The sequence below is a fragment of the Zingiber officinale genome, chromosome 4B, assembly GCF_018446385.1.
Source record: "Zingiber officinale cultivar Zhangliang chromosome 4B, Zo_v1.1, whole genome shotgun sequence".
Taxonomy (NCBI): domain Eukaryota; kingdom Viridiplantae; phylum Streptophyta; class Magnoliopsida; order Zingiberales; family Zingiberaceae; genus Zingiber; species Zingiber officinale.
The window spans coordinates 122,703,290-122,711,581 of NC_055993.1; the positions used below are offsets into that span (position 1 = coordinate 122,703,290).

The 8,292-nt window shown below is 35.5% G+C and overlaps 1 protein-coding gene across 2 annotated transcripts; it reads left to right on the top strand.

The window, feature by feature from the left end:
• Positions 1-257: 257 nt before the first annotated feature.
• On the top strand, positions 258-7,830 carry LOC121976357 (serine/threonine-protein kinase GRIK2-like). 2 transcript variants are annotated; one of them, XM_042528487.1, is made up of 13 exons: positions 258-388; positions 1,957-2,127; positions 3,639-3,925; positions 4,634-4,708; positions 4,784-4,828; positions 5,447-5,521; positions 5,822-5,909; positions 6,009-6,133; positions 6,945-7,040; positions 7,124-7,190; positions 7,267-7,382; positions 7,466-7,544; positions 7,624-7,830. In XM_042528487.1, exons 2-13 carry the CDS (start codon positions 2,106-2,108, stop codon positions 7,737-7,739), a joined length of 1,191 nt encoding a protein of 396 aa, XP_042384421.1. In that variant the 5' UTR covers positions 258-388; positions 1,957-2,105; the 3' UTR covers positions 7,740-7,830. The 2 variants fall into 2 exon arrangements, with proteins under 2 accessions (XP_042384421.1, XP_042384422.1); XM_042528488.1 differs by lacking the exon at positions 7,624-7,830 and having other exon boundaries at positions 7,454-7,539.
• The last annotated feature ends 462 nt before the right edge of the window (positions 7,831-8,292 follow it).

Here is an 8,292-nt window from a genome sequence, read left to right on the forward strand (position 1 = left end):
AAAAGGAAAATATTATAATTTAATTATATTATAATAGATATTTTTCAGATGAGAAATATTTTAAAGTGCTGATTTAACTCTTTAAATATAGAAGAATTCTTTTAATGAAAATCTTAATTAGCGGCATCCTTTTAAGTTTTTCCTAAATTTCTACTGCTAATGAAATTCTCATAGTGGACCGGGTCGGTTCATGGGCCTGCGCGTGTCCTAATGATGTGCCAGATTGAACCGGTTGAGCATTTTGAACCCAACGCGAGTCTACTCAACGGCCCATCGTTCATCTCTCTCTCTCTCCGTCTCTCTCTAGGATTTCCTCTTCCCCATAGCCAGAATCTCCTCGGCCGGCGCCTGCCACCGACCACCGCCTGCCGTCGCCTCTGTCTCCAAGGTCAGTTTGCATATATGCTCCCTCCTCTCGTCCTCTGTCTCCTCCTCTCTGCAACCGCCCTCTCCCTGGCACTTCTCGTTTTCCCCATCCTCCTCGCTCACCTTCCCCCTGTCACCTTTTCGTTGCTAGGAACCGACGCCCCCCACGAACCTAATTTTCCGTCTCCGGCCATCCTTGCTCGCTTCTTCTTATGCCGGCTCTTCTATGCCCTCCCTCTCCCTTCTCTTGTATCCATCTGCACAATCAGCAGAGTCGGTCTAGGTCATCCTTCTTCCATTGGTTTGTTTGTTTCTAAAATTGTGCGCTTTTAGTGGATTGCTCGGTTGTTACCTGATCTGGATTATGGTTCTGTTCCTTGTTTCTGCATAGAGTATACGTGTAGATTTGCTTTGGTCTATGGAAATATTTTTCCTTTCTGCTTTCTAATCAGTTATAAAAGCTCCATTTTTTAGCCTTCACGCAAGAAAACATCAATCAATGTGTACGGTCATTCAACATGCTGAATTTTCATCTAAATTGATTGGAATGTATGTGATTTCTTTTTATTGCACGATCTGATCATCTCATTTTTTGTTCTATTCCGATTAGTTAACCATTGTGCAATGGTAGGAAATTGAAACTGGCAAAAGCTTTATAGTTGGAAAAGGAACATTAAAAATAAAAAATTGCTGAAATTTTCATAGGGCCATATGTGAATGACAAAATTTTCCGATATTCTTATTCGTGGTAAATCATTATGTTGGGTGTCTATGACTCCTCTGCTTCCTCCTTTGCCTCTTCCTCTGTCATTATATTATAGTAGATGGTTTGCCCACTGCTATAACCATTTTCTCCTTGGACTCTTCATTGATTTTATGTTAAAAGTCAGCGATCTGTCATCATCTTCAAGCAATTGGTATAGAATGCTCTTGCCATTTTTGGTGTGTTGTATAGATTTCAGCATTTTCCATGCTTATGTGCATGAAGGAATTTTTTTAGATTTTCTCTTTCACAAGACTGAGCATTAGAAGAGTTTCTTCGGAAATAAGGATCAGTGTGGCTTTCTTGAAAAATATAGTGTGTCCAAAGGAAGATATTTTTAGTACTTTAGAGATGAATTTAGATGTCTCAGTTAGTTGCTTTATTGCATTATATTTGATTTAGGTTCTATAGTTGGGAATGTATCAGCAAGTTCTAACATGGCGATTCTTGTAAAAGTTCCTTTGATTCTTTTGTTGATTACAATTTTCTCGAATATTGAGTAGTTAAAGGCAAAGAGATGTGTTTGATTCCTACTATCTTAATTTTTATATCATGGCAATTCACTTATAAGTCTTCTCATAAGTATATTATTAGCCTGTATAGGATATTCTTGGTTGTACTGGTGGTTGCTTCTAGGTTCTGTAATATGTGAATGCTTCCATTGAATGTGTTCAACATGCATAGTGTTCCCTATTTATATATATAATCATTACTGTGAATAGGAATAAGCACATGTATGTATTCAGTTTGGCATTTGCCGGCCTTCCTTTTGTTTTTTTTTTTGCTTCTCTTTTGCTCACATTATTTTTAATTTGTGTTTTTCTTAGATTACTTTGCTGATAGGAGTGTTACAAGTAATTCTCAATGCTACAAGTATTGACCATAAATTGCATTGACCGTTCTTCATCAATGGTTTCTGCTCCTAAAATAATGCAATATGGTGATTCTTGACAGTGGTATTTAGGTAGATCAATATATGCAGTTGATCATGCAGAGAGGTAAGTTATTTAACTTGCAACCTTGTCATTTAAGTCATAACTGTGTAGGTTTTTCATTGGAAGTAGTTCCTTTTTTCTGATTCATATTCAGATCTTATTGTTACTTGATTGCAATATAGAAGTCTGAGCTATATACACAAATAATCAAAAATGGTATGATGATATTGGATGGATCTCTTCCTACACTTTTGTAGTATCATCATGCATGCATTTTTCATTGATGTCTAGCGAACAATTTTAAAGCTCAAAAGAAGTGATGTTTCTCATATTATAAGAAGTCTTCCACATTACAAACAGAATTATCCTAGTATATTCCCACCTTGAGAGTTCTGGGCTAATAGGAATTTATAGGATTAGATTAATGAATTACAATTTAGAATTAACTTGGGCTTAGGCATTTTTACTGGTGGTCGAGTCTTACAATTTTAGCAAATTAACTCTCTTGTTTGAAGTTTGTTGTGACGTTTTGTTATTAGAGTGATAATCTAAGAATGGTAAGATATTTGGAAAAGACATCTTGTGTGATAGTGAAACCACCACTAGGCTTAACTTGCCATCAAGTAGAGATGATTATGATTGGAGTTGCAATTTGGATCTTGATGGGAATATCAAACCTTTTAGTGAGGGAGATTGTGACATTCTTATTTGGTTCTCCATGATATTTGTGGGCTAATACAGGAGATTCGTAGATAGCTGAATGAACCACTAGAAATTTGGGTTGGTGGTTCAATGTAACAACTTGATGAGTCAATTCTCATTTAAGCCAAGCTGTGGCTGGAACTCTAGATGTTTCGTATCTTGGAAGATCTACTACTGATTAAGATTTTTTGACTTTATGGGTAATCTAAACATGAATGTTCATGACTTTTTTGCTTTTTTTGTACCTTATTTTTAGTCATATCCCTATTAATGCACTGATTAATTGAGTTGATGGAAAAATATTAAAAAGTGTCATCGTTATGAATGTATTCATTTTAATTCCTGTAATGTAATTTAATATGTCTATTGTGAGAAAGATACATTCTTTAACCCTTTACAATTGCTTATGGAAGGTGTATCTTAGTTCTTCTGAAGGTGAAATATGGAATGAAATATTTAAGGCTATTCTTTTAAGGTTTTTAAATGGCAAAATGGAAATTTTACCTAGATAGGTGTTCAAGAATTACTGGAAACAGCACACCCTTGTTTTTGGTAGGATACCTGGCTTGAGCAGATTATTTACTTTGCTTGTGGTTGCCTAGTTGATGAAATATGTGCAGTTTTACCTTCTAGTTTGAAGCTTGAAAAGGTTTTTGTTTACTATCTGTTGCATAAAATACCTTAGTTTATTGAAGAGTAGATTCAACTCTTTGATGCTAAGGGAACTATAAAATTGTATCTATCATAATCTTCCATTGAGCTATCTTAGGTTGGTAGTTGTCATATTATCGTCTTTTCCACCATTGTCTATGTTCTTTACTTTCATTAGTTCTGCATCTCTTGGAATAACTTCTCAATTTCTGACCTAATAGATATGGGTTGCTGTGGTTGCTTTGGATTTTTGAGAAAGCCACAGAGATCCCTTATCCCTCTCAAACGCTCTGGTGGTCCGTTCCAAGATTTCCTTTTGCCACAGGACATGGATGATCCTGATGGTATATTTTACAACAGAGACAATGGGAACAATCATTCCGACAGTGACTGTGGTTCACAGCATTTTGTTAAACGTTCTGAAGAAATTCTCTTATGGAGATTTCATAATGGATTGATATGCAGGGAAGTTCCAGTTAAGGAAACTAGGAGGGTTATTCTTTCAGAGGTAAAATTTAGATTTTATGATGATATGGAAGGGATGATTGTTCCTTTCAAACAAGCTTTTCTATTTCTTAGCTTCCCCACCCCACCCCCCTCTTCCCTTCTTATGAGTTACTCCTTGGTTCTTCATGCTGACCTTAAACTTACTATCTTTGGAGGTCTTAAGAGTTAAATCGACGACCGTAAATGTAATTTTGGCTTTAAAGTTTGTCTGTCTATATAGGTTTCTCAACGTTACCCAGAGTAATAATGAGCTTGTTCATGTTGATATATGTCTACCAACATCCTTTACATGATTCCTCTCCACCTTTATAGGAAACAAACTTTAGTTGCGTATTAGGGAAGTATTGCTACTTAAAACTTTGCTTCAGTATACTGACAGCTATAATTTGTTTCCCTCCTTGAAGGACTTGAAGTAGGACACATTTTCTTATTTAGTCCACTTCCATTATCATAATCCTTCCAAATCCCATGGGTAAAAGTTGATCTGGTGTTACAATGCTATTGTTGGTAAAAGGTTATCGAATTACATGAATTCAAATAGGTCACTAACTGCAAATATCTAGGACAACAAAATTTAACCTGAACCTTCTATGATTCTGATTAAAGATGGCAACTAACCTCCACCTTCTTTTTTTTTTTTTTTTTTTTTTTTTAATGTTTCCTTGTCTTGCAAGCACTCTGAACATTATTTTGCTTTATTGCACTTTAGGATGATAATGGAGACAAGATGATCAACGAGTATGTTCGGCAATGTAAGATTGGTTCTGGTAGTTATGGCAAAGTGGTAAGCTTGACATTCTGTTAAATGTATCTTAGCTAATTGATCTTAAGTGCGAAGAAATGTTTTGCAAACAAGCAGGTATTATATAGAAGCACTGAGGATGGGAAGCAATATGCAATCAAGGTACCATAATTGTAATTATCAATCCTTTCAATTGGGTATTGGAGGTCAGAATTCTTTTAAAATTATGATGACTAGTTCATTACCTTTTGGAAAATGCTGCATTGTCTGTTGAAAATAGAAATCCTTATCTCATTATAGAGTTACAGGACTCAGGACATGCTCTTCTAGAATACAGAGAAATTTAACTAGGTCATAGATACAATGCCCAGCATTTCATATTCGGTAACATTCTATTTAAAAGTGGTGTCTTATCCTGAGTATGCATTTGTGCCTTAACTAAGATACTCCAAGGTTTTGAGTTATCTGAGGCTTTAGCTATCTTGGCTGAAAATCACATTTTTTCATATGTTCTGAACCTTTCCAAGTGTTGACATTTTTGCTTCTGATCTCTGTTCCACGCTTTATGAAACTATGCCATAGATTACTCTATGTAGGGTTGATGAGGAAAGCTTAAAGATCCATGTTTCCATCATTTGTCATTCAGTTTTGTACTAATGATTTTCAGATTTTCCATGGAAAATCAGCATTAATTAAGCATGCTGATTTCTGATAAATATCAGCGATTCTGTCATTTCTTATTGAATTCCCTGTATACCTAAGCTTAGGTCAATATTGCAGATCTTCCACAAATCACATTTGTTAAAGTTGCATGTGGCCCCTTATGAAACTGCAATGAATGATGTTCTTCGGGAGGTTAGTGTGATTCTCTCAGAATGTTTCTAATTCTAGACGCACTGTTCTTTCTGTTATTTGTTAGCTTGATCAAACTATAGAGATGCATGTATTGGGTTTTTGGCCTTTGATGGTTAAACCAAAAACTTAAAAGAGCACTAAACTTTCAGTGGCTTTTCTAAGTCAACTGGTTGTTTGCTTAACTACCATGTCCTAAAAGTAAAGGCATTAATTAAAACCAACCAGATAGTGGCCTTTTTTATTCTCAGTTACATCTTTTTATTTGTTGTCTATTGTTTAGCAATACAGCTTATTCTGCAGGTAGCAATCATGAAAATGTTGGATCATCCCAATATAGTTAATCTCATCGAGGTCATTGATGATCCAAACACAGACAACTTCTACATGGGTATCCTCTTTCAACTATTATTTGGTTGTTGTTACTTCTACTTATTTAGGCTCCTTCATGAATTATGACTTTTCCTATCTGTCATCTACTCTTTCACAGTACTAGAATATGTTGAAGGTAAGTGGATTTTTGAGGGTTCTGGAGCGGCTGATTGCTTAGGAGAAAGCACAACTAGAAGATACCTGCGAGACATAGTTGCTGGTCTGATGCATCTTCATTCTCATGTAAGATGTCTAAACTGAGAATTATTGCTCTCAAAACTTGTAATAAGACACGTTTGCATTTTGACTGTGCAATCATTTTGTACATCTGCCAGCCTACAAAAATCTTAGTGTTCTTTCTATTTCAAAAAAATAAATAAATTCTATCTTTGAATAATGCATTTTATGCTTACAAGTAGTTAAAAGGTTAAGGGGTCAGGAACATGACAGCTTTCTTTGACAATTTTATTAAACTCATCACGTGATATTAAACTTAGGCCAAAATTTACTCATCTGATCATGGTTCCTAAAAGATATCTTGTTTTTGCGGAATATTATTCTGTTCTATGTTCGAATGATGTCTTACCAATCATCTTTATCTAAGTGAAGCTATGATCCATAATGTTGGAAGACGATGATAACAACAATCAAGTCTTATCCCACTAGGTGGGGTCGGCTATCCATTATGTTGGAAGATAGAAAAAAAAGTTGAATTTTAGTTTTTGCAAATGGAGGTTTTGTACTAGGTGAAGGTCATAGGTTACTGGATCAAGATTTAGAATCTTGCTTGTATAGCCTTTTGTGCTAAGTTAGCAGTATTTAGTTCGATGGCTTTGTTTCGTCTAATGAATTCAATCCAAAGAATAACGTACAGTTCAAAGGTTTGGTATAGTTGTTCTTATGATGCCACTTCATGCATTACTTGATAGATTAATTCGTCTAACAGAAATACGTCATGAAAGGATGGGAAAGTCTTTTTTGTGTGTGTTTGGGGGATATTGATTCCATTTTCTTGGTCATTTAATTTTGATACTGTTGATACTCTGAATCACAGAATGTCATCCATGGAGATATTAAACCTGATAATCTTTTGGTGACCAAAAGCAACAACGTAAAGATTGGAGACTTCAGCGTTAGCCAAGTTTTTGAGGTACTTTTTGGCACCCATTAACTCAAATCGCTGTGCTTACATTAATATTTACCCCATTTGATACGAGCCCGGATGAACTGCAGGACGATAATGATATGCTCCGAAGATCACCTGGAACTCCTGTTTTCACTGCACCCGAATGCTGTCTAGGTAACAATGACAGTATCATTTTCAAACGATACCCCACATGGAATTTATACTTCATCGCATCTCTAATTCCACACAGATGTAACCTACCACGGTAAGGCTGCCGATACATGGGCTGTAGGGGTTACCTTATATTGCATGGTCTTCGGCCGGTATCCTTTTCTAGGGGATACTCTTCAGGACACATACGATAAGGTGTGCACGAACTACTCCCGAATGATTTGCTTAACTTGCTTCAATTGACATCCCCAACTGTAAAAATCTAGCTCTTGATGTAGATTGTCAACAACCCCATAATTATTCCCGATGGTATAGATCCACAACTGCAAAATTTAATCGAAGGCCTTCTATGCAAAGGTTGATCTAGTTAGCATTTGTCTGATGCTTTCTTACTAAACTATCTCACAACTCCTAATTCTTCCTTTTCGTCTCACAGATCCTAAAGCCCGTCTCACTTTGCATTCCGTATCAGAGCATCCTTGGGTCATTGGCGATGAGGGTCCGATCCCACAGTACTCATGCAGGTGCAGCAGGCTAAAATCTTCTACTTGAATAGCTTGATTGGAGTTGCGAATTTACTGACTGCCCGAGAGATTGCTATGACTAAAGCATAATAAGAAGATTACATCAACAGTTTGTGTTATATAATTCTCTCTTTCATTCTTTTTTTCAAGCTGGAAATATTGAAAATTTGTGTTTAAAATTTGAAAACTTGTTTGCTGATGAGAATGGTGTTAATATGAGTTGTTTGATGAAAGTGTTCTTAATGCCACTGCCCACTGTCTCTTGGACTTGTCCAGTGTGTTAATTATGAAATTATGTACATCATTTTGTAAGTTTCCATTTTAAAATTTTATTTTATTTTGTATAATAATTAGGTGTTTGGATTTTGCCTGATTAATCTGAGGTAAACAGTCTTTTTTTTAAAAATATAAATTATTTAGCAATTGATCAAAGGTATATTTAGGGCAAACAAACACATCAACTTTCAAATTTAAGGTGTCTTTTGTTTTCTATTTTACTTCTCATTCCAATTACTATGTTGGATTTTAAAAATTAATAGTATTGTGGTGTTGTATTTTTAAAATCAGGGCAAACAAACACA

Excerpts from the sequence above, each read along its gene's own strand:
- LOC121976357 (XM_042528487.1), top strand. The coding sequence starts at position 2,106 with ATGCAGTTGATCATGCAGAGAG. Across the intron at positions 4,829-5,446 it reads GGAAGCAATATGCAATCAAG|ATCTTCCACAAATCACATTT; the intron begins GTACCATAATTG and ends TCAATATTGCAG. Across the intron at positions 5,910-6,008 it reads CACAGACAACTTCTACATGG|TACTAGAATATGTTGAAGGT; the intron begins GTATCCTCTTTC and ends ACTCTTTCACAG.